The 24,080-nt window shown below is 45.8% G+C and overlaps 1 protein-coding gene across 3 annotated transcripts in view; it reads right to left on the reverse strand.

The window, feature by feature from the left end:
• Window positions 1-24,080, reverse strand: part of LOC128743049 (uncharacterized) — a 62,900-nt gene that overhangs the window by 7,960 nt on the left and 30,860 nt on the right. Inside the window, exons 3-16 of one of the 3 annotated variants that reach the window (XM_053839561.1) lie at window positions 23,654-23,971; window positions 22,278-23,539; window positions 18,384-22,192; window positions 15,144-18,316; window positions 14,995-15,082; window positions 14,643-14,796; window positions 14,318-14,573; window positions 14,161-14,250; window positions 7,369-7,575; window positions 6,735-6,838; window positions 6,448-6,629; window positions 5,103-5,501; window positions 4,682-4,857; window positions 24-1,372 (exon numbers count right to left, since the gene is read on the reverse strand). In XM_053839561.1, coding sequence (XP_053695536.1) covers window positions 24-1,372; window positions 4,682-4,857; window positions 5,103-5,501; window positions 6,448-6,629; window positions 6,735-6,838; window positions 7,369-7,575; window positions 14,161-14,250; window positions 14,318-14,573; window positions 14,643-14,796; window positions 14,995-15,082; window positions 15,144-18,316; window positions 18,384-22,192; window positions 22,278-23,539; window positions 23,654-23,971 — 11,567 coding nt within the window. Of the gene's footprint in view, window positions 1-23; window positions 1,373-4,681; window positions 4,858-5,102; window positions 5,502-6,447; window positions 6,630-6,734; window positions 6,839-7,368; window positions 7,576-14,160; window positions 14,251-14,317; window positions 14,574-14,642; window positions 14,797-14,994; window positions 15,083-15,143; window positions 18,317-18,383; window positions 22,208-22,277; window positions 23,540-23,653; window positions 23,972-24,080 lie in introns of all 3 variants that reach the window. The other 2 variants (XM_053839559.1, XM_053839562.1) reach the window with 2 other exon arrangements.

Raw genomic sequence — 24,080 nt, forward strand, 5'->3', positions numbered from 1 at the left:
TATAATTCATTAAATGATATTACTTTTGAAATCCTCCTTGGAAACACTATTGTCCAGCTGCTTCAATTTCATCAACGGTTGGAAAACCTCCAAATCGGGGAAACGGGCTTTCAGTTCGGCAGCTTGTTTCGAACATTTCTCCTCCTCACTCAAAGCCTTCGGCTTTACCTCAGCAATCTTCTGCTCGTCCAGTATGATTACATCCGGAGAAGATTCACGCTCTGCAGCTGCTGCTGCAGATTTCGCCAATGCTTCAGGCTCATCCTTTTGCGCTGGACTAGCGGTCGTCTCTTGTTTTTCAGTTGTTTTCGCAGCATCACCCGTTGGGGGTGTTGCTTTTTCAATCACGTCAGTGATTGAATCTTTTTCACTGTTCATGTCCTCGGGTTCAGCGTCTTTTTCCTGAACCGTTGCTGTTGGTTTATCAATTTCGTCTTCATCGGATTTCTTTTCGTTATCAACGTCCATCGCTTCCGGAACGTCTTTGTCAGTTTTTCGGACTGCGTCCGATACAGATGTTTCATTGTCGCTCGACTCCTTCTTGACGTCAGCCGAAACCTCGGATGCGTTTGGATCATCGTCCGCTTTAGTTTTATCATCATCCATCATGGATTTCTCTCCTTCATCCTCTTTACTTTCAGCTTTGATCGTAGCATCGGTTTCATCCATTTTCTCCACTTCGGCTTTTACTTCTTCAGCTTCCGCTTCACCAATCTCCTGTTTAACCTCATGCTTTTCTTTTTCAACCTTCAGTGGTCCTTCTTCGGCAGCGACTTTAGTGCTAGGCGCTGCCTCATCCAACACCGCAGTAGTAGATTCCTTATTTGCGGGTATCTTCTCAATTTTAAGCGAACCATCACCTTTCTCCAGCTTAACCGGTGGCAATTCCGACTTTTCCGCTGCCTTCTCTTTGGCCGCATGCATCTTCATGATCTGCTGGTTTTGCAGCTGAATTTGCATCTCCAGGTGTTGCAAATACTTCTTCGCCGATTCCAAAAACGGAAACTCGGGATCCGTTAGGATCAACTGTTCCGACCGGTAGATGCCGTGTTTAAGCACCGCTCGGAGCAATTCCCGATCGTGCTTACCCGAGATCCACCAATCGGGGGTGTCCAGATTGTTTTCGCACAGTTTGATATTCTCGTCCAGCTTGGGATGTTTGATGATTTCGCGTGCCTTCGACAGCAGCTCCAGCCGATCCAGAATCAGCTTCGCGTGATCCTCGGTAACGTCATCCACCAGCCCCTCCAGATTCTTTTCGTCCTCGTTCAGCTTGACGCCGGCCTGACGTTTGCACATCGCGATGAACACCTTGTAGAAATCGCTCAAGTTTTCGTCCGATTTCTTGTCCAGCTTGGCGAAAGCTTTGAATCTGCGGATGGGTTAAAAAATAATTAAATTGGAAAAATTGAGAAATCAAAAAAAAATTGAAGGAAGTTGCAGAAATGACAGACATTTAATTTTTCTTTAACTTAAAACGGTTTAAAGATTAAAACATGAAAAATTTCATCACCTCGACAAACAACCGCCCTCGGCAGGAATATATTATCAAAACGTACGTGGTTTGAGAACAGAATAATATTTATTTTTGTTGCAAAATTATCATCATAGCAGAAATTTTACTGGACAAGTTATATTTAAGTTTTATTAAAACGATTGTAATCAGTCTGTCGAATAAAACTAGATGATTAAGTTTGGTAAACGGAATGTAATCAGAACTACAGCAAATCTCATGGCTGTGTGTTTGTGTAACCGATAGTGTCATCGAAGTGTACCCCGAGGAAGTACGTTAGGACCAATGTTTTTCGAATCTTCGCCTTTGCGAGGATTTTAAGCAAACCGCTCATGATAGCCAAAAAAAGTTCGAAGACGAATAAATGGAGAAAAATCCCAGAGTCGAACGAAAGAGTATGCAAATCGTTAGGAGTAATAAAACAAACAATTTCTGTGCGTTTGACATCAATGGGAATAGTTTAAAGGTATGGTAATTGGATGCCGTTTTTCAGTTCATACCAAGAGCTATTGAATGGAGATTTTACTGGCGAGCGACTTCACCATCATTATCAGTCAACATGTTCACGCGTCTATGGGGGCCTAAACAGCCGGCTGTAAAGTCTGTCGATGTAGAAGGATCAAGTCTTAAAGACCTTTAAAACTAAGGCTTTGATTTGTGTGTGATTTGTGTGAAAAGGATATGTATGCCTGCTAAAACCAGGCCATTCCATTGTAAGCGGTCGATACCCTTACACGCAACATGCAAAAACACATGATAAAATTATACTGCTGCATGACAACGCTCGGCCTCATGTCGCATATATTGTGAAAAGATATTTCGAAACACTCAAGTGACCTATCTTACCATAGCCACCATATTTTCTGGATACTGTACCTTCTGATTACTGATTGTTCCGACGAAAGCAGGACGACTTAGAAGGTCATCGGTTCACTTCTTTCGAAGAGATGGAGAAGGCAGTTGTTCTAGGTAGTCGTGCCACCACCGCCAGCGTTTATCAGTCGTACCGATCCTACATCGCGTTTGCCGTACCTTAGTAATAGAGTACATAGGGTTCGAATGGCCATGAAGCCGAGTGATTGCTTACTTTTTCTATGTGCCTTATACATCCCACCTGGTCGTGTACGCGACAACGATCTAATTGACGCTCACTGCCAGTCAGTTTACTCAGCTATGAGGGACGCTTCGCCGCTTGATGAGATAATCATATTGGGCGACTTCAATCTGCCAAATATCTCGTGGAAACCCGCTCATAGCGGTTTCCTCTATCCGGTCCATGCCGGTGCAACGAATTTTCTTGACAAGCTGCAATGCTTTATCAAATCAACCGTGTCGTCAACAAGAACAGCCGTTTCTTAGATTTAAACTTTGTGAGCTCACAGGACGAGGCGCCATTCAACTCAGCGGCTTCATATTCATTAATCAAGAGAGTTCCACACCATTTGCATGCTTTCACTAAAACTTCACTATGCGAGGATATACAACTTGTACAGACTAGTCAATCGCGGTATCATGCAGTCCAACGAAGATTGAATTATCACCCGAAGTGGGGTATTGAGTGCGGACCGTGTTGACCTAAGTAGCAGCCTACCATTGATATTAATGTCGAAGGCCGGGACCTTGCTCAAGTTGTCCTTCAATCCTGCATTTGATGGAGTACCTTCCGTATTCCTGAAGAAACACATAACCTGCTTGCTGACATCATTGCTCCGTTTATTTCGAATGTCCACGAAATGTAGACAACTATCGAGACATCACATCCCTGAGTACAGTCTCGAATCTTTTTTAGCTGGTGGTCATGGAACCTCTGCTTTCTCGCTGTAAGCAATATCTAAGTGCTGACCAACATGGCTTCACTTCTTAGCGCTCTACCACTGTGTCTTACATCATACATAACGGAAGATATGGCCCAACGAGCTCAAACAGATGTTTTATACAGCGACCTGTCGGCAGCCTTTCACAAGATAAACCACGCCATCACATTTGTAAAACTACATACACTGGGTGTAAGCGCAAACCTTTAGCAATGGTTTTGCTCATATCTCTCCGGTCGACAGTTGGTGATTATCGGTCCGATAGCTATCCAGCTTCGTCAGGTATACCTCAAGGAAGCCACCTAGGCCCTCTGATTTTCGTGCTTTAATTTACCGACGTTAATTCGGCTATTAAAAACCTGCAACTCTCGTATGTAGATGATCGTAAAATGTAATTCCGAATCCGCTGAACTGACGACTGTCATTTTCTGCAAAATCAGCTCGAGGCCTTTGCCAATTGGTGCGACATGAACTGTATGAAAATGCACAGTAATTGAAGGTGTTTAGCATATCAAAGACATGGGTGTTATCTTAGATTCGCAGTTAACGTACAAGCATCATATCTTGTATGTTGTCGTTAAAGCCTCAAGGTCCTTAGGCTTTATCTTTAGGATCGCGAAAAAACTGCCTTATTCAGCTCTGGGATACTGTTCGTCCGTTTGAAATCCTAACTACAACAGCAGTGCTGAGAAAATTGAGTCCGTTCAGCGTCGATGTCTTAGATTCGCTTTGCGAAAGCTGCCATGGGGAAACCCGTTCCGTCTTTCAAGGTAAGAAAGCTACTGTCAACTGATCGATCTATTGCAAGCATAACCATGTTCATACAGATATCAATGCCCTGGTTAAAACCCAAGCGCCACAGTTGACAGTGGCACATTAGTACATAAATGAGTAAGTAAAGACTCAAACAAATTATGCCAGATTGTAATCAAGACACGCATCAAAAACGTAATTGCACCTCATAGAGTTACATAGGGTTAGAAATACATTTAGGCGTTTTGGTCAGAAATTCCGGTTACCTCCGTTATAGTGAATCTAGTTTATCGCATCAATCATCCTCCGAAATTACTGGAAATCATTTTATAGGGACACACGGGCTACAGCTAGTAATAATATAAAACTCAAATCAGAGCTCTTTTATTCGGTACACACCGAGAGTGACACCGGAGTTGAGCCCGAAGACCAAAGTAGCGTGATCGGGTTTTTTCTCTTATAAGTATTGAATTGAAACTTTGCACAGAGGGTAGGTTTTATCGAGGTAACAAAGGTCTTCTTTCTCCGGAAATCCGGAAGTCATCCTTGTCTTATAACGGTTGGTTAATATATAAATGCTAAATAGATAAAATATACAAACCTTGACCAGTCGGGAGTCGGAACCGACGTGTTTGACAGCAGATCGATTCCATAACCGGTGAGAACTCGAATGAATTCGTTCTCCTCGCGTCGTGTCCACTTCTTCGGTATCTGCTCCAGACGTACGCGTTCCCTTTCGCGCATAACCTGCTCGGTCTTCTCTCGACGCTCCATTTTCTAAAACAAATCGTATGTTAATCATCTACGTCTTTTTTACGGTATTGTATATCAAAGTAATAAATTATTGAACCAATTAAATATCGAAATAGAAAACAAAAAACAACCAAAATACATAAACTAGTACCAATACCAGAGTGATAGAGAAATAAACCAAGAATACTTCAACCAAATTTCGTAACAAAATAACATGAAAGGCACTAAAAAAGAGTGACAATGGTCCGATCCCACCATTTCATACTAACCAAGTACATGGCCAACTTCTGCAGATCGAGATTGGCCAACTGCGAAGCATCGGCCGGATTAAGCCCCAGTCCCAGGCTCAGCATGAGACTAAAGTCGGCTGCCGTTGGCATGCCACCGGTCGGGGCCACTCCGCTCGATACTTGCTGCTGTTGGCTCTTGCCTAGGCCGCTAGTGCCAGCGTAGGACGTGGACGCACTTCCCATGCTTCCATGTCCCGACATCATGCTTTGCTGCTGCTGCTGGTTCAATTGTTGCGCTGTCAGAGCACCAGACTGGGACTGCTGATGTTGCGATGACATGCCACCGCTTAGTATCGGTCCCGGTGTGGAGGACGGAGTCGACGGTGAAGACGACGATTGTCCTCCCAGGGCCGAAACAGGTGGTACGATCGCCTGAAGCTGCGTGTGCGTGTTTGACGAGCGAGCGATGGAATGGCGCATTGTTGACGAAAAAGGGGGGTGTGTTAAAGAGGAGATTCGTTTGCCATTTATTCAATAGGTTTGTGCATGAGATTACAAGCTTGACTGATGAATGACACCGCGATGGAATTCGAAATGAGTGTGAACAATACGCGAACAACAAATAATTCAGAGCATATTGAAAACATTCCAATGATTCCAGACAGATGAAAGAATTAAATTAAAAGGAGAACAATGCGTGAGTGTTTTGTTTCAATGATGAATAATCGAACCACATAAAACATCGGAAAATAGATCGAACGCAGGTGGGGAAAATAAAAACTCCAGTTTTACTAAAATACTGTTACTGAACATTTTTCCTTTAGAAACCTCATGTTTTTTTCTTGGCGCGAATACCAAAGTAAAATTGTTTTAGGTTCATTGTTAAAACGAACTTATCAACACAATTTCAATCTGATGTGTTTAGTCTGGAGGTTGAACGTTATTAGTAACTAAGTGATACGTTACGTTAGCGAGTGATACTATGTATATGCACTTGTCCAAATTCTACTAAGTGTGCTTACCATAAGTGTGCTAATATGTGCTCTAGGAATTTGCCAGTATCTATAGAAATTATCTAACGATACAACACAATGGGATGGTAGTAATTGCGCTACTACAATCTCTATGTTTCCCAAAATTTTGTAATCAACCCAACACTACAGGGCAAAACACAAAACATGTACTTCAACGGAATGAGACTCGAATGAAGAAAGGTACCTACACAAATTACATTGATTACATGCTCTGAACTATTTGTGTACCGACTTGTGGTGAAGAAATAACATGCACTTACGATGATACAATGGATCGGATCACTGACGGATCACGATTGGCATTGCACTCAATTCAAGCTACGTCAAATGAGAAAGAAAATTATGCTCACCTTAGCTTTCTGCTGCTGCTTGAGCTCTTCTTTCTTGTAGTTGCGCTGGTAGGAAGTGATCACCCGCCGCAGCCGCGTGTTCAGGTCCTGCATCGTGGGCCAGATAAGCTCGGGATTTGTCTCGGATGGAGCCGGCGTTGGAGCGGCACTGGGCGTCGTACCAGCTGTGGATTCTTCATCATCTAGATTAGTGTTTATTGAGCAATTGGTTAACAAAACAAACCTACTACAAGGACTACGGTGTGTTCTATCGGAGGAAATCAAATTGTCGGTTTGCTGGGACTTACCATCTTTTGATTCGACACCGGCGGACGATGATCGAGCCTCCGACGGGCCATCTTCTGGATCGTCTTCATTATCACCCTGCTTCGAGTTGGCGTCGTCATCAGTTCTAAGAGAAACGAAAAGCGGAACTCGGTCAATCTAAATTTTCCAACCAGGGTTTGCGGAATTCAACTAAACAAAAGGCTGTAATGTATGTGAGTGATTGGCATAAAGAGTAAAATTTTGGTTTCTGTTTTACTTTTAATCTTTACGGATGTTAGTCTTTAATGATATCACGGGAAATGTTTATGATAATGAAACAATGTATTCAATTAGTCATTACCGAGCGTTACGGAGAAGCATCATGCAAAATTGAAACCACAAGGGAAATGGTCTCCGTGAAGTATACTTACTCTATCTATACGGAACTTGACTTTGTAGCGGAGTTCATTCAATCGGAAAATACTCACATCCAGAATAATTAAAATAAATAACTCTCAACAAACATTCTAGCCGCGAGGTAATTCGATCGATCGTTAAGAAAAAAACGGATCAATCCACAGTGAAGTTTAAAATTGACATTTTAACGAAGAATAACAGAGAAAAAAGAGCGCACGGGAGAAGAAGAAAAAAGGTAGTGAAAAAGTGTGGACTTACTCTTTGACAATCGTTGTCTCCTCGACGGCTCCATCGCCGGGACCACAGTGAGTCTGGAAGCAAAGCATTGGATCCGCTCGCATCACACGGTAGTTTTCGCAGCCATGTTTGTATGTGCCGACTAACAGGCTGCGATCGCAACAATTTGGATTCCACCATGAGCACGGCAGCTGATCGGGCGTCGGCGGTGGGCGAATTGGAAGATCGCTATTTTCGGTGAATAAGGGGGAAGAAGAAATAGAGCGTTTTTGGTTGTTTTTTTTTTGGTTGTCGAGAGAAATAGAGAGAAGAAAAACAGAAGGGATTGGTGTGGGTAATCAAATTGGTATTTGATTTTGCTAATCGTTTAAATAATCAATTGAGTAATAGAACAAAAATTTGCCTGATACAATAGCATTAAGGAACAGTTTGGCTGCATTACTAAAGCTTAGGGAAAAACGAAACAAAAAAGTGACAGTTTGTAGACTGGCCGAATCATGGTTGTGGTCCGAATTTGAAAGCAAATAATTTTGAATTTGTAGCACGGAACGCCCCGATTCGCCTTCTGCTTTTGCTCATTGGTGAAAGTGATTTTACTAGAGTAGAAAATTAAAATAAATTGCCCTTCCACCCATGTTACACCTAATAGAATCCTTCGAATCTCTAATTTAATATAGTTTATCTTAAATAATCTTGAAAAGATTGAATAGTTCAGGCAAGTATCTTGTTTCTTTCTGGCGAATTATTGGTTGTTTCTTGCGGGCGGTCTTTGAATTCGTCCTCGTTCTCGGATAGTTCTCGTTGTCGATGCTTTCAACCGATTGAAATATCCATTAAATTTTATCTTTATATAGCTCCCCCCACTACCAAAAATTTTCCGAAATGCTTGTTAAGATGCAGAGGATTCTCTGGTCTTCGGTATTGATCAGGGACCTGATATGGTTGAACAATGAGGAATAGCGTGCTGTCTCAAGTATGCTTTTCTAGCCATCATTTTGCAATTTGCATCGGTTCTGATCAATAACGGAGTAGCAGCACACCACTCGTGTGCTTATGCTTAGGCTAATAATCTTGAAAAGATCGAATAATACAAGCAAGTAGCTTGCTTCTTCCTGTCGAATTATTCTTATCAGATGCATTCTAGTTCTATGGATAAAATATTATCGAAAATCATTCTCAATGTTCCCAATATGAATTATATTGTCATTTCATTCTGTTCATACAATTTTCTCTCGCACAGTTTGTCTTTTACTTTAACATTCTCTCTCTTTCTTTCTCTCTCACGCACACATCTTTCTCTCAATTTCGTTTCCTCCTTTGTTACGTTCTCTTTCGATTTCTTTCACTATCTGTATCTACCTCTTCCTGCCTCCTTCTCTTTTTGTCTCCTCACTCCCCTTCCTTCTTTCGGCGAACTCTGCGATGCCATTCATGCTGTTATTTATATTATATACATATAAAGTTTCGAAAATAAGAACACATTTTATGTTGTAATTTAACATTAAAAACTTTCTCTGTAAAACCATCATAGAGTGGTAGACATTAGGCCGTATGAATAAAAGAGTTAAAGCAAACTCTCGTATAACATTTACACGGGAAAAGCAAAGCTAACTGTTTTATTCATACGACCTATTATCTGCTTCTTGTTCCATTCAACTCGGTCTTGGGCCACTCGTCGCCAATTTTCTAGTCGCCTCAGAAGTCGCAAATCGCTTTCGACCTGGTCGAGCCATCGTGCACGTTGGGCCCCCTGTTCCTGGTGCCGGTGGGGTTGTTGAAGAGGACTATTTTCTTCGCACTGTCGTCCGGCACCCTTACGACGTGTCCGGCCCACCTTAGCCTGCTAACTTTCGTTAGATTTATGATGGGAGTCTCCCTAAGCAGTGCCTGTAGTTCGTGATTCATACGCCTCCGCCACTCTCCGCTTTCAGTTTTTACTCCGCCAAATATCGCAAGGGTGCGTATGTCCTCCGTGAGCAACGTCAACTACCGGTCTAATAAGGGTTTTGTACATTGTTAGCTTCGTGCGGCGGCGTATGCTTCTTGATCGTAGCGTTTAACGAAAAGCAAAGAAGGCCCGATTTCCCGCTTGGATGCGTCGCTGGATTTTCTTACTAATGTTGTTGTCCATGAACTCCTCTACCACTTCTAGTTCGGACGATTACCGTCCGTGGGAGACACGCGTTTGTTTCCTTTGAGCCTCTTCCTTTCATGTATTTGGTCTTCGACGCATTTATTTTTAGCCCAATTCTCCTAGACTCCGCTTTCAGTCTGGTGTAGATTGCCTCCGCCGTCGCAAAGTTCTTGGCTATGATATCAAAGTCATCTGCAAAGCCTGGAAGTTGGCTACCCTTGGTAAAAATAGTGCCTCTCGTTTCGATGCCGGCTCGTCGGATCACCCCCTCAAGAGCGATGTTGAACAACATGCAGGATAAACCGTCAACTTGTCTCAACCCTCGCCGCGTCTCGAAGGGACTCGAGAGTGTCCCAGAGATGCGTACGAAACACATCACTCGATCCAATGTAGCTCTTATCAGTCGCGTCAGTTTGTCCGGAAAACCGTGTTCGTGAATTATCTGCCATAGCTTGTCTCCATCGACTGTATCGTATGCTGCTTTGAAATCAATAAAGATGTGATGCATGGGCACGTTGTACTCCCGACATTTCTGCAGGATCTGTCAGATGGTAAAAATTTGGTCCGCAGTTGCGCGCCTGATAATTCCTTACGCCCCCATGAAACCCGCCTGATAATTCCTTACTAAACCTTGTGCGATCGGTGACAACCGGCGTAACAGGATCTGGGAGAGTACCTTGTAGGCGGCGTTTACCAGTGTAATACCGCGATAGTTGCAGCAGTCTAGTCGATCACCCTTTTTGTAGATGGGACAAACCACTTTTTCCATCCATTCCTCCAGTAGCTCCGGCAGTCCTCCTCCCAAATCCTCGAACTAACCCAATGTAGAGCCTGCTACCGCCATGTTTATAAAGCTCTGCCGGTAGGCAGTCCTTCCCAGCGGCTTCACCTTCTCATAACACTTGCGCGTGCCATTAGCTCGCAATAGTTGTTTTAATCCTTCACGATCTCTGCCCTCCCTTCGGCGCTTTTATCACATATTATCAGTCAATCGAATAGATTCGTGGTTCAATTAGTTGCTCATAAAACTCTGACAAAATTTAGATATGCCGCAGATTACGTCTTGTTGGAATTCGAGATTGCCCACTTTCCCCGAGACATTTGACCGCTGGTTACTCCATCGTTCGCTCAAATCTCTCGAAAGTCGTACCCAGGTATTCTGTCGCCCATGACATGAGTGAGGGTCCAACAATTCCGACTTGACTGTCTGACGGCCGCTGATGGTTGAAAACTGCTAGAGATCTCGTCTTAAGAGCAAACAGGGCCCCACATCCCGCAATTTTTGCACTCCGCTTCCCGCTTAAGTAGTATTGCGCTCAATTAATGATCGGTGTAGGAAGGATGAGTGCAATGAGAAGCAGCGAAGTGTCATGAATATTAGAGGAGGGTTGCAGTAGCACAAGGGGGAGAAAATTGAAGATATATACTAGAGTAAGTAGCGCACTGGAGTGTAAAGTTGTTGACTTCTCGGTCGTCGTGTATTGCAATCTCGTTTATTAAGGTGAAGGACCGTTTGGTGGGAAGAATGGTAGAGTAGATAAAACTACGAAACTTCAATATGGAACCAAAAATATACTGCGTAGTTCAATTGGTAAGTGGGAAATTAACCCATATCCATGCAGTCGAAAATCATCTATATTCTCGGTGGTAGAAGCAAAAAGAGCAATCATACAAAAAATAATTACCGTCGGAGGGTGGAGCGTATGTGTGTGCGTACGAATGGTTAGACTGGAGGGACGGAAACTAGATGTGAGACTATCCTAATGTAGGGTGTCGTGTGCTGATAGTTTAATTATCAAAACACTCGGGCGCCGACCGAAATAATTTAGAGTCCCACTTACCAATTGAACTACGCAATATATTTTTGGACCTGTTCCGTCTGCCGCCGTCTGTAATTTTTAACCCTGCCCCACTGTACTCCTTGATCGTAGTGTCTTTGCGAAGACGTGTTGGTCTGATTTTTTGCTTGAATGTGCCCCGCTGGATCCCCTCACTTGTGTTGTTGGTGTTCGCGGTTACCACTGGTCTCAAACTCACGAGCTCATCTTCTAATATTGTTTATTAGCTTATACCTACAGATATATTGTTGATAAATTTAGTCTAACTAGTACAAAAAATGTTTAAAAAGTTACCACGATTAGTCCTACGAGTCAGGCTAAAATCGAACCCAACTGACACTTGGCTGCAAACTCGTTATAGCCCGACGCTCCGTTTGCTGCATAATGAAAGGGCACTTGGGGGAACATTCTACTCCGGGGAAGTCATGGTTGAGTTCGTAGACTAATATGGTTGAAAACCATCAAGATATTAGCTACAAGGATTGCGCGGAAGATTTCTTTTGATTACTAGAGTGTCTAGCCCTATTAGCATCAAGCGCACTTCGTACCTTAGTAGCCGTCGACTCGAATAAATTTGCGTTGTATTTTCTCTAACCGATTAACGCCGAGATAAAATGGGAATTCCAGACCGCCCAGCAATATTCCAGCGCTAAATCTCAAGATAAATCTTAAGATCCTCAGCAAAGGAAAGCCCGGGTCCTTGTAGCGAAAAGCTTACATCACTGAAGTATAATACGAAGAGAAGAGGGCCAGATTGGCAGATGCCGATCAGCCAAGTAGGACTTCAGCCACAACTATCCCGCTCAACTCCATCGATGGGTATGAGCGGTCCGTAAACTGTGTGCATCTATCAGGGCATGCCACAAAAGACGATCACTAAGACTTTCGCAGTGGCCTTTTAACCCAATGCCCTTCTGGCATTCAAAAAAAGGACTTCAGCCAGAGCAGTAGGGTGCCGCCAACTCCCATCCTTTCGAGTCAAGTTTGGCAATCGCAATTCCATGATTATTTAACTTATCAAAAGCAGCAGAGAGGATGGTGTGGATCTCGATGGATTGCCGGTAATCGGTTCTTTCTAGCACTTTATTGTTGTTCAAGAACCCGATATCTCGCTTTACTACTTGAACTCTTGGTGATAATACGGTCCTATCGTCCATGGGCACTTCTATGTCAACTTTCGTTTCGCCTCTTTCTGCTACATAGTAATTGAGGTATTCATCGAAATATTGCTTCGACCGTCATTAATGAGATTTTTTTGTATAATTTTGATAGTCTTAACCAGGGCTTTTGCCGAACCTGCTAATAGTTCATTCAATTTCATAGCGGCTGTTTTGTGCTGGAGTTCGAACGCTATACTAACGAACAGTAGTACCACTCTTCACTCAGTCATACCTCTTATACGTTCTGATCTTTTTTACATTTTCATTACAGTACAGCGAATATCTGCAAAACAGTCAATTGACTGGCAATCACCACACTAACGAAAAATGACCGCGCTATCGTATAATTCAATACTACAAAAAAAAAAGCAACCAGAAGAAGTCGGTCGGACGTCGTCCGATACAAATGAACATTTGGCTTGCGTCGGACCGACGCCGGCCGACAAACATTTACTGTGAGTAGCGATTTGGAGATAAAAAGAGAAACGACTCCCAATCAGTTTGCAAAGCGGGAGAACGACTGTTGGATTCTCTTGAGAGGCCAGCTATGGATTGCAGGCTGCAGCCTCGCAGTTGGCAAAATACAGTCTCTATAACCGCTACCCCGCTGATGCCCGACATTTGTTCAGATCCAATCATGGTTGGCTGAGATGAGTAATTATTAGACACACGTATTGTGTTATTCCTGCCTGCTGAACGAGAAGTTTAATCTAGCGTGTTTTCTAATCGTGTCTAGTTAAACGACGTGGTCTGAATGTACCCTCTTTCCACAGCAGCACGGTGCCGAATGCAGAGATCTTAGCAGCTTCTAAAAAATTGCATTCAACGGCGTCTCGATATAATAATTATCCTACGCGAATTCACGTAACGTCGCAACAAGTAAAAATACTGGTAAGTTCCGTTCAGACGTTAAAAAAAGATTCAAAACAGATGCATTATCGAAGGCCACTTTCTTCAAAAGTCAAACACTTAACTTGAATCGAAAAAAATACCATCATGATGTTTGTTGTGTGTTGCAGCCGCATAGGAAACGTCGGTGCTTGCTGCACAAACGATATTATAGGTAGATGAAAATTCAAAACTGCACTACCAGTTACATTTGAAAGCTCTAAAATTATTTGCACATTCATTAGAAGAAAAAAAAACGCAAAAAAGTGGGCACAACAGTCATAAAACTCCAAAAGACATTAAAAAAATATCAGAACCAGAAGAGAAAACACAGCTGTACAAGTGAGAAAAGAAGTATAAAGTGAGTGATCGAGCCAATCAGTTTTGTTTTGTCGAAAGAACCGAATGATTGATTGCATGGTTTTGGTGTACGCGCGCATGAACATGTGTGAGCCTTTTACTCGAGAGGGGTGAGAGACATTAGATCGCTGAGGAGAAGCAAAATGATGAGCTGCTATCTAGTGTTTTAGATGAATTAATGATGACCCATGCGGCTACTCTGCTTCCCGGAAGAAGATTGGATTTTTGGCTTTAAATCACAGTCAATAAAAACAGCTATAATATTGCAACAAATAGAGTTCATGTGGTGGTGGTGGTAGAAACGATTAGAAACACGGGAAACAGAAAAAAGATAGCACACGAGAATGAAGAAATGAATCTGAGATTGAATTAACGATTAGCAATAAAAGTTTTGGGATGAAGGGGAAGCTAGAATATGCGTTAGAATCAATACCTCGCGCTGGCCCCTTCGTGGATTTGCGTCACCAGGTCGCCGAGAACCTCGTGTCTAATGTAGTACAGCATGCGAACGCGTAGCAATACTCTGTGGAAAAAACAAACGTTTGTTGAAGTCATTTACCGGTTCTTAAAGATCACACGAAAAAACCTACTTGTTAGCATGTCTGGTCAAATGTTTCTTGTAGTTGATATCCAATAAATTCTCAGCATCGTACTTCTCATCCTTGCTCCAATGATGGGGATCACTGGTCGGTGTGTTCGATCCACCAGTATCAGATCCGGATTTTGTCGGCTTCGTTTCCTTCTGCGTTCCGGAAGAATTTGACGACGCATCTTCGTTCACTTCGGTAATACTTCCTTCGCGGCGTGGTGTTCCCGAAGCCGAAGCTGGATTGGTTGATTTGCGTCCTATGCCAACGGAAAAACAATTTATAGAACATCGTCCTGCAATTTATTCTTGATAAACTTAGTCAATACCTTTAGCATTGCGACCCCTCGGGACGAGATTATGTAAACCACTGTGGTTGCGTGCAATTTCACGCTGCTCACCACCCTCGGTCGGCGTGATCAAGTCCCAAATGAAATTTTTGATTTTCTCATCCCCTTGATAGCGATCCAAACAATAAAGAAGCTGAAATTAAGTGAAGGGTTTTAACCGATTTGTCCCAGTTAGATTGCGATAAATCAAATAAGTCAAATCTGTTTGTCAGTTTCAAAGTCGAGAAGTTAACTTTATTTTACTCAGCGAAAACCTAAAGTTCCCTCAATATTAGCATAGCAATCATCATACGTAACAACATGATTAGTTCTAAGTCATATTCATACTTACAATCACACGCGCACAATCCTCAATGTCCTGCTCTCGCCAGCCTCTTTTAAACTGGCCTTGTTCGAGAATCTCCGTCCAGCGAGCCCAACTAGAACACAAACAAATCAATTGGTTATTCACTGCCACAGCCTCAGCTTTATAATGCTTACCCATGCGACAACAGTCCCTTCTCAACCTTAAAGCACTCGGACCGGGCCCAATTTCCGTACGACACCTCATCGAACCCGAGCGCTGCCAGTGTATCGCGGTCGCGCGGTATGTAATCATCCCGTTCCTGTTGCTGTTGCTTTTTATTCTTATCCTTGCCACGGTTACGTTTGCTTCGCGTTTTCAAACCCATTCCGCCTTCCTCGTTTTCACTGCCATGTTCGCCGCTCGATTCATCCGACATGTCCATCACGCCGTCGTCATGTCCGTACCGCTTAATCTGGGTACGCTTTCTCGGTTCGGCAATAACCAAATCTTCCGTTTCGTCCTTCTCGCAAGCGGATGGGTCAATTTCTGCCTTTTTGGCCCACTTGTTCCAGAAATCAGGATCGTCTATGTTGATGTCACTGCGATTGGCCGCCGCAGCGAAGGAAGCCTTCGAGAAAGTGGAACCCTTCTCACTTTCCATCGTGATAACCTGTGTCCGTCGAAGCAGGATCGAATCAATGTCCTCTTCGCAAAATTTATCACCCGCATCGTCGTCCATCACGGCACCGTAGGCTCCCTTCTTCAGTAGGTCCTCAATCTCCTTTTTCGACAGCTGCTTGTTGGTTCCTTCCTTGCCCTGTGCAGTGTTCATACTCTGTAGGATGGCCTTATCCAACCCTAGCTTGAGTGAGGCCTTATCAAACATCTCCCGTTCGTACGTGTTGCGACAAAGCAGTCGATAGATTTTGACCATTTTTTGCTGACCAATTCGGTGACAACGCGCTTGAGCTTGCAAATCGTTCTGAGGATTCCAATCACTATCGTAGATAATGACCGTATCTGCCGCCGTGAGATTGATTCCCAAACCACCAGCTTTCGTGCACAGTAGAAACACAAATCGATCCGAGTCCGGTTTTGAGTACCGATCAATCGCCGCCTGTCGCAGATTACCACGAATTCGTCCATCAATTCGCTCGAAAGGATACTTTCTGTAAATCAAATAATCCTCCAGGATGTCCAAACAACGAACCATCTGACTGAAAATCAGCACACGATGTCCGTTGGCTTTCAGCTTCGGCAGAAGCTTATCAATCAGCACCATCTTACCGGACGACACGATCAGATTCTTGTAGTATGCTTCCGCGTCCTCACCGTGTTGCTGCCGATAGTCGTACTGAATTTGATCTTCAGCACCATTCAACAGATACGGATGGATACAACACTTCCTAAGTTCCATCATCGTATTCATCAAATTGGGAATATTAGCCGATGTGGTGCCCTTCATTAGGAAAGAGAAGTTTTGCTCCAGAATGCCACGATAGTATTTCTTCTGGATGTTCGTTAATTCCACCTCAACAATGGTTTCCTCCTTCGGAGCAAGCGACTTCTCCACGTCATCTTTGAGACGTCGCAGCATCATCGGTTTCAGAAGCGCTTGCAGCTTGAGAACTTCACTTTCCGTCTTTAGACTGCCGAATTCTCGCAAGAACTCGTCGTTCGACGAGAACTGACTCGGCTCGAGGAAGTTCAGCAACGAAAACAGCTCGTTTACGTTGTTTTGAAGTGGAGTTCCCGAAAGAAGCACCCGATGTTCCAGATTCAACTGCCGAAGACCTTCCAGCAGCTTGCAATTGCGATTCTTAAGCCGATGAGCTTCATCTATCACACACGCCCTCCAGCTGTAGGGTTTTAGATCCTGATAATCGGTGACAATCATCTCGAACGTCGTAATCAGGACGTTGAATTTAGTAATTTCCTTAATGTACTTTCCATTTTCGTAACGATAGTAAACTTCGTAATCCTGAATCATCTGTCGGCTTGTCGCCGATCCGTGGTACACAATTACGTTCATGTCGGTCCAGCTTTCGAATTCACGCTGCCAGTTCGGGATGGTCGAAAGTGGTGCAATCACCAAGAACGGTCCCCGAATTCCATACTCGAAGATCGAATGAACAAAGGTCAAACTCTGAATCGTTTTTCCCAAACCCATTTCATCGGCAAGAATACAATTGTTTCCCTTGTACCAGGAATAACGCAACCAGTTCAGACCTTCCAACTGATAGGGTCGCAAACTGTTGCCCGCTTTGTAGATGGGTGATTCCGGTAGCGGTTTCCACTGATCCGGGTGTGGTCGTTTTTTCGTTTTCCACTCACTTTTCGGGGGGATTTTGTTGAATCGATAGTACTGATCAATCTTCGGCAGATCAACATCATCTTCCAGCTCCCAGGTGCTGTCTTCATACGGTAAACTCTTCCACTTAACCAGGTAATGTTTGACGGTTTTACCATCGTCGTCCGTGTGTTCCGAGACATCCAGAACTCGATCCACTTCGACAAAGTCCGGATTGAAGGACTCTTCGTCCAAACTTTCAAAGATGTTCAGATGTTGTTGTTGCTTCTGCAGGAAACGTTTGATCTTGTTTCCGACACGTTTATCACCCTTGAACAGCTCGTCCTCGGTTCGCCACTCGCAGTGGAGATACGAGAAGTTGCGGTACTTGACAAAGTACTCCTCAACATCAATGAATACGGGTTCTTTCTTCTCCTCGGGTTTCTCAGTTTCTTTGTTTTCCTCCGAGCTGCTCGCATCGTTATCCGTCGTCTTTTTCTCGTCTTTCTTAGTTTCACTGTCACCTTCTTCTTCCTCGTTGACGTCAGCTTCTTCAACTTGTTCGTCTTTTTCTGCTGACGGTTTATCCGATTCCTCTTCTTTTGGTGCCGGTTTAGTAACCTCCTTCTTTTCGCTTTCCTCCTCTTCGTCCACTTCCATTTCGGTGTCCGATTGATTTTCGGATTTCTCCGGTTTGGCTGCATCAGTTTCAGTGTCTTCCTGTTCGGATTTTTCATCGGATTCCATTTTTTCATCTAATTTTTCTGTATCAACCTCCTCTTTCGGTTTTTCCTCCTGCATTTCGACGTCTTCGGTAGATGGTTTTTCTTCGGAGCTTGACGACTCGCCGGCTTGTTTGTCTTCTGTTTTTTCGTCTGAAGCAGCTGCAGCAGCTTCTGTGTCATCATCTGCTTCTGAAGATTTCTTCGTTTCTGCTTCAACATCCGCCGCGTCGTCACCATCGGCTGTTTTAGGCTTCTCCTCTGGCTCAGGAGTTTTTTCCTTCGGCGGAGGTGGAGGAGGATCTGGCTTCAGCTCTCGTTTACCCATTCGAACAGCCAGAACATACTGCACCACCTGGAGATAATAAAAAACAAAAATCATTACCGGATGCCACTGCTTTCAACCCAAAAAAAAAACTTACCATAGAATCTTCATCGCCGGTGTTCACATAAACGTAGTTCGGTTTATTAGCCTCATCCGGTTTCAACTCGGCGCTGATGTCCGCTTTATCATCCGAGGTGCTGACTTTCTCGTCACCTCCATCCACTCCGGTTGAACTTGAGCTTGCCACAGCTCCATCCGCTTGGGTGACATCACCCGCCGCACCGGCGCCTTCGCCACTACTGTCAGCATCTTTCTTGTCCGACTCGGATTTCTTCTCTCTCCGCGTTGCCGGCAAGGGGGACATAATTCCCGATTCATCATCGGAAAACCGCAACATCACATCGTCGACGTACTTTTTACGCTGTGTATTACGCGCCGAACGACGCTTGGAACTATCGATTTCCGCATCCGGAGGTGGAGAGGGCGGTGGAGTACTCATCAGATCATCTCCTTCGCCATCCGATTCGGTCATCATCCGTGCTCGATAACGCGATCTACTCTTTGAACTGCCCCCACCGGATGATTTTTTGCTTCTCGAAGCACTCGAAGAGGAACTCTTCTTTTTGCTCTCACCACTCCCGGGATCTTTCTTCTTACTGCTCTTCTTTTTCTTCGGTGTTTCTCCTTCCGTTTCACCGCCATCGCCGGCACTTTCGCCGTTCTCGTGCTCGTTCTCTTTCTTTTCCGCCTCATTCAGCAGACTTTTGATGGGAATTTTAGACACCGGAATATCGTCGAAGTCAGTCACCTCACCATCAATTGCGCCCTCCAGTTTGGACTCCTTTTCCGGGCCGGATATGGCATCAGTGCTGTTCTGTGAATGCATCAGTGATGCTAGCGTTTGATTTTCGTCACCTTCACTCGTCGCTTTCGAGTGTTCTTGATGATCATGCTCTTGACTAGCATTATCCATGGAAATAGAATTGTCCCCATCCGGTGTGTTGATGGTTTTCTTAGTGCTCTTTTTCTTGCTTTTAGTCGATTCTTTCGGTTCCTTCTTCTTGGGTTCCTTTTTCTCCTTGGGTTCCTTCACTTCCTTAGCTTCCTTGGGTTCCTTAGGTTTTTTCGGTTCCCGAGGCTTTCGTGGTTTCTTCAGCTTTTTACCGCTGGCGTCAGTCGAAGTGTCTAGGTCTCCGATGGAAAGATTATCTTGAGATTCGGTTTCGTTCATTGTCTCATTGAAGCTTTCGGAGGTTACCTCCGATAAACCGGTACCGGCCGTTACCGAGTCTTCCGAAACTGGCAGTGTCGTAACGGGAGCCACCGGCGTTTGTGACGTTTCATCACCCGACGTGATTTGCGGTTGCTGTGGCGGTTGCGTTTGTGCCGAGTCCGGTGCAGCCGTTGCTGTGACCACGGCAGCTGCTGCTGCTTCCTGAGCAAGTTTCTCCGATTTTTTCACGCGAGGTTTCCGTGGCTTATTGGAAGGGTTCCGCCCACGGCGACCCGTCGTGCTGGTAACCTGGGGGCTATCGATCATCGCAGACGAATACATTGAATGATTCTGTAGCATGCATTGTGGTCCACCCAGACATCCATCGGCGGTTTCATGCTGCTGAAGCATGGCAATCCGTTCCTGCATGCGCATGATTTTTTCCTGCTGATCGGCCATTGGAAGTTTGTACATGTCTTGCAGCTGCTGTTGGATGGCGGCTCGTTCCTGGGCGTGCGATTGGTAGGTGCTTTGATAGGGATTTATCATTTCCGTACCCATCATTCCGTGCATTCCTGGCCCGTGAGGTCCGTGCATCATCGGAGCGCCGGATGACATGTGCATGCCGTACATTGGAGGCGGCTGACCTTGAACGGGAGGAATACCGGGAGCGCCGATCTGTCCATACTGCGGATGCATTTGCGGGTGCATTTGCGAATGTTGCAATGCTGGTGGAATTTGCGTGGTATTCGTCGGTATTGTCGTCGCAGGGGTGCTTGTCGAGATAACAGGCTCACCAGGTAGTTGCTCCGTGGGCATCTGGCTAGCGTAGGACGACAACGAAGTGGTTGTTGGAATTGTTGGGGTTGTGGTTGACGTGGGAACAGAATGCGTCTGCTCCGGACTCGCAGTGGTGGCAGTAGTGACCTTCGGTTCTTGTAACTCTGTAAGGGCAACCGAAGTGATCGGGTCCGGAACTGTCACCGGTTCAGCTAGAAGTTCAGTCTTTTTCGTTTCAACAATCGGGGCTTGCTGATTGGAACTGTCCGAATGATAAATTTCGTCTCGTTTCTCGCTGGCTTCCGTTGTTGCACTGTCCAGTCCAAGAGTGGGTCCTTCCCGGATCGTCTCGTCCAGCCCCGTTTCCGAACTGAGCAGGGAACCTGCACCTACCGGTGTACCGGTGTTTCCTTGATTCATTGTTTCGAAGTCCGTTCCGGACATAAGCGAACTGGACGATTTACTTTCGTCCGTATTGGATTCGGCTGGTGCTGGAACGATGCTATCCCGAGACTCCTCGTTGCTGCTGTTTTGCTCGGAAATGGAATTTCGTTGCTGCAGACTGTCGGTTTCACTCACCGCTGATTCGGGAATCGAGCCCGCAGCCCCCAGACTGGAGGGAGCCTCGTTGGCATTGCTCGAAGCAAGACTATCGATTAGACTAAGATCGGTCGACGGTTGTTGAGACTCGGTACTCGGCGGTGGCACACTCTCCACAGTGGTCGCAGTGGATGGTTCAACCGTGGTTAGAGTTGAAATCGGTGGAAGTTCCATTGAGGAAGCTGAACTTTGCTGCTGCTGTTGTTGTTGTTGCTGCTGCTGCTGCTGCTGCTGCTGATGGGACTGTTGTGACTGTATTTGAAGCGGTTGATGCACGGGAAGCGGTGCTGATGCTGCTTGCATGGTTTGTAAATCATTCAATTGTGAAGATGATTGCGATATTGGGATTGAATGTTGCGCCAAAGGCTGTTGTGCCGCGACGGGCGACGGAGTCGATGTGGGAATTGTTTGCACCAAGTGCTGCTGTATTTGTTGTTGGTGCGGTTGTTGCTGTTGTTGTTGCTGCTGCTGCTGGTGTTGGCCGCTTGGCGACATCATCATTTCGTCATTAAATGACGGTGATTGCAGCTGCTGCGAAATTGAATGTGGAGAAGGAACGGTGGCGCTTTGTGGTGGCTGTTGGGAAGCCAAAGATGATTGCATCGACGACAGATGGGATTGATGCTGGCTTGATTGCTGCGAATGCAGTTGTTGCAGATGTGATGGTGGTTGGAGCTGCGTCAACATAGGCTGCTGCTGCTGCTGTTGCTGTTGTTGTGTTTGTTGCTGAGGTGGATGCTGATGGGGTTGGTGCATTGAGGGCAACTGTTGTTGAGGAGGTTGCGGCTGCTGTTGCTGTGGCTGCGATAGATGGGGCTGATGTAGACTATGTACAGGTTGCTGTTGCGGTTGTTGGGGTTGCGGCTGCGGAACTGAATCGACCAGGCTCTTGTCGTCCAGATTACTGTACTGCAGCCCACTGGGAGGACCTGGGGTAGGTGGTATCACAGACATCGTTTGCGACACAGGTGGTATCAGACTGGAGATGTCGTTCAGCTGTGAGATCTGTTGAGCGTGTGGTGGAGGCGGATGGGAAGCTTGTGACACGTGTAAATGCGGAGCATGGGAATGCATCGGTGGCAAATGCTGGTTCCCTAGCTGCTGTTGTTGTTGCTGTGGAGATTGTTGTGGCATTCCATGATGAGCGGTACCGTTGAGACCTCCACTGCCCGGCCGCTGAACCATCGGTGGCCACTGCTGGTGATGCTGTGGGGACATCGGCAGTCGTGGTCCTAGCGGAGACAGTGGATTATTTTGCATTTGCTGCTGGTGCGGTGGACCTCGGTAAGCAGCGGCTTGGGAGTATTCCATACCTGAAAAAACGGTTACTATAATGCGTTAGAAAATCTTCTTTAGATTATTGTTTCGCACTCAAGATTCATAAAGACGATACATTACCTGCGGCAGTGGCAGACGGCGGCATCACCATCTGTTCGAGGGCTTGCAGTGTGTTGACCGGTCCCGAGGCGGAGGCCGTCGTCAGCTTAGTTACTGGCATAGATTGCTGCTGCGACCGAGGACTTTGGATGCTACCGCCCGAGCTGGCTATGTGCTGGTGCGGTGACATTGTTGTAGGAAGCGTTGTTTGAGGTGCCTGCGATGTCACGCTGCTGGGAGGTTTCGCCGGAGACATCACCGGTCGGGGTGACATCTGCGTATGGGGAGACATCTGTGGAGGCCGTGGCGACATTTGCGGCGACAGCTGTGGAAAAGGTGCCCGATATTGAGGACTGCTTCCATGTTGCTGTGGTTGCTGCTTCGTGGCGTTTGGCAGGTATGATTGCTGCTGTGGAGCACTGGCACCGTAACCCGGTACACTCGACAGCGCACCATGTGACATTTGATGTCCTCCTAACGCATTAGTGCCGTGATGACTTCCTGGTTGCTGACCCGCCTGTGGTTGAGACATTGATGCCCCAAGCGCACTACTGCCATGCATTAGAGCACCGCTGTTTGGTTGCTGCGAATGAAGCATACCAGGGTGCTGATTGGCCAGCAAACTGCTCTGTTGCTGGCTTTGCTGTTGACCTAAACCCGTCAATCCGGGATGCTGCGGATGGCTTTGCGGGTGAGTTGGCTGGCTTCCATGCGTTGGTTGCTGACTCTGCTGTTGCTGCTGCTGTTGAACAGGCTGCATTTGATTAGCATGCATTTGCTGTTGCGATTGAGGTGTTTGGCCGGGCAATGGCAAATGAGACTGGGGTGGATGCTGCGGAAGCTGACCAGGAGGTTGTTGTTGTGGTGTGTTCATCTGATGATGGCTCGTTGGGACCTGACCGGCACCGATATGCTGTGCATAAGGTGACTGGTCGATCTGATGTTGGTTATAGACATGCTGGCTCGATCGGCTAGCGTGTTGCTGCATTGTGGGTGCATACGACGCGTATCCGGTTTGTGCCGTCGCAGATTGCGGCTGGACAACCGGTGCTCCCGGATACATCGAATGGCCAGCCTGTGGGTAGTGCTGTGAAACACGTTGCTGTTGCTGCTGCTGCTGGGGTTGCTGCGGCTGCTGTTGCTGCTGCTGGGCCGGCTGCTGTGGCTGACTCAACGATCCGTATCCCTGCTGGGGCATCATACCGCTCATCATCGCTTGCTGTGTGGGGTACTGCAGCTTTGATGAGTCCTGCTGGGGATAGCCGGTCATATGTTGCCGATAGCTGCACCAATAAAATAATTAAAATTTTAAGGTTCTAGTGCAAAATTGATTCACATTTCAATTTAATTATGATGGCGAGAAATAATATTTCAAATTTTTCGAAAACAATTCCTACCTGGTCGGTGCCTGCCGTTGAGTGGGTTGCGGTGCCTGTGGATGACCGTATCCCATCGGCGCACCGTACGGGTTGGCCTGAGGTGGTGGAGGAGGCTGAGCACCCCACAGTGCATCGCTCATGCCAGCCATGCCGGTGTTATGATCCGGCATCGAGTACATGTTGTCGGCCGTAGCCGGCTGGTACGACGGGTACTGCGACTGCGGCTGCTGCTGCTGCATCGGATGGGGTGCTCTGTGCCGTGCGTACGGCCCACCAGCATTGCCTGGCGGCCCCATACCTCGGGGAGCAGTCGGATCGTATCGATAGTATGCATCCCTAGAGTTTTGAATTTTGAGAGCAAAAAATATAGAGAAACCAAGTTGAGGTATTAGAGCGTCAGAACGGTTTATGGACGAATGTGACAAATGAGTGCTATTTTTAACCG

Source organism: Sabethes cyaneus, chromosome 3 (genome assembly GCF_943734655.1).
Source record: "Sabethes cyaneus chromosome 3, idSabCyanKW18_F2, whole genome shotgun sequence".
Taxonomy (NCBI): domain Eukaryota; kingdom Metazoa; phylum Arthropoda; class Insecta; order Diptera; family Culicidae; genus Sabethes; species Sabethes cyaneus.